The 1526-nt window shown below is 40.6% G+C and overlaps 1 protein-coding gene across 1 annotated transcript; it reads right to left on the reverse strand.

Annotated features, from left to right (window-relative positions):
• Positions 1-292: 292 nt before the first annotated feature.
• On the reverse strand, positions 293-1257 carry OR56B2 (olfactory receptor family 56 subfamily B member 2). The gene is given in 2 exon segments (XM_017887297.1): positions 293-1068; positions 1071-1257. Coding segments are annotated over 2 exon segments (963 nt in total).
• Positions 1258-1526: the final 269 nt, after the last annotated feature.

Here is a 1526-nt window from a genome sequence, read left to right on the forward strand (position 1 = left end):
TCTAGCTAAGACAAGTGGGTAAGAACATGAAATATAGATTACACTAGTCTTTTCTTTGAATTCCTTGAGACAAATAACATCACTGTTACCCTTTGTGATGAAGATTTTTGTTTGACTCCCAAGTATTTCAAATATTACTTCCATCTCCTTTGTTCTGAAGTGTCAGTTGTTGTCACCAATTCTTTATGTTATTTCCATATTGTTCTGCATTTGCAGCAGTTGGGGAATATAATGCAAAAATATGTGAAGAAAATTTTCAAAAACTGCTTATCTTTTCCATATCGGGTGCCCTTCACTCCAGTCTAAGTACTTTGTATAAGCCTTGCCTGAGTTCCTTGCTCTTGAGTGCATACACCATGGGGTTCAGGGCAGGGGGAATGACATTGTGTAGCACATTGAGTAGAAGTGGAATAAGGGGAACTTTCATTCCTGTACTATGAGTAATGGAAATCACAATGATGACTGTGTAGAAGAAAAGGATTAAGATGAGGTGGGAAGTGCAGATACTTAATGCCTTGGATGCAGCTTCTGGAGAATTTAGCTTCAGGACAGACTGAAGAATTAAAGCATATGATAAAATAATCAAACCCAGGTCGCTTCCCATGAGTGTCCAAGCCAGAAGGATCTGGTTAATGCTATTGATTTTTCGATCATCACAAGATAGGCTAGTGACTCCAAGGTTAGAACAAAGACAGTGCTCAATTTGATTCTGGGAGCAGTAATGCCTCTGGGCAGCCAAGACAGACACTGAGATGAGACTCAAGCTGTTTCTCAGTTCCATGAACACAGTTGCTTTGAATACAAAAGATTCAGTGACGACTGATGGATACCGGAGTGGTTGACAAATGGCTACATATCTATCAATAGCCATGCAGACAAAGGTACTTGGCTTCATGGCCACAAAGCAATGTATGGCATACATCTGAGCAAAGCACTCTGGGAGAGTGATGGTCTTAGCATTGAACCATAAGATGGTCAAAATCCTAGGCATGATGGCAGTAGCCAGGCCCATGTCTGCCGCAGCCAAGAAGCCCAGGAAATAGTACATAGGCTGGTAGAGTGCTGCCTTTTGGTGATGATGATCAGGATAAGGATGCTAGCACTGAGAGCTAAGAAGTAGAGCAGAGCCAGGCTCAGGGAGAGCCAGTGCTGCCAGCTGTGAATGCCAGGGAATCCCATCAGGATAAACTCAGAAACCTGGAACTTAGAGCTGTTGGAATCTCTGAGCTCCTGGAGCACCACTAAGAGGAAAAGCATTTGATATTAGTATTTCTAATAATCTCTATGAAAGTATTGGGAAAATAATTACCCAGTATCATGATACTGAGGTGTGACTCAGCCTGGTTAATCTCATGTTGTCACTTACATCTATTGGATATGTATTATCCGATGTGATATTTGGTATATTCTCTGTGATAACTCAGTTAATCATCTATAATACTCTATAATGTAGGTCACATTTTTTCCACTTTTTCATATCTAAGGTATAGGACATTATAAAATCAGGACCTTGTTTAAGAGCTTCC

Source organism: Rhinopithecus bieti, unplaced genomic scaffold (assembly GCF_001698545.2).
Source record: "Rhinopithecus bieti isolate Rb0 unplaced genomic scaffold, ASM169854v2 scaffold_17182, whole genome shotgun sequence".
Classification (NCBI taxonomy): domain Eukaryota; kingdom Metazoa; phylum Chordata; class Mammalia; order Primates; family Cercopithecidae; genus Rhinopithecus; species Rhinopithecus bieti.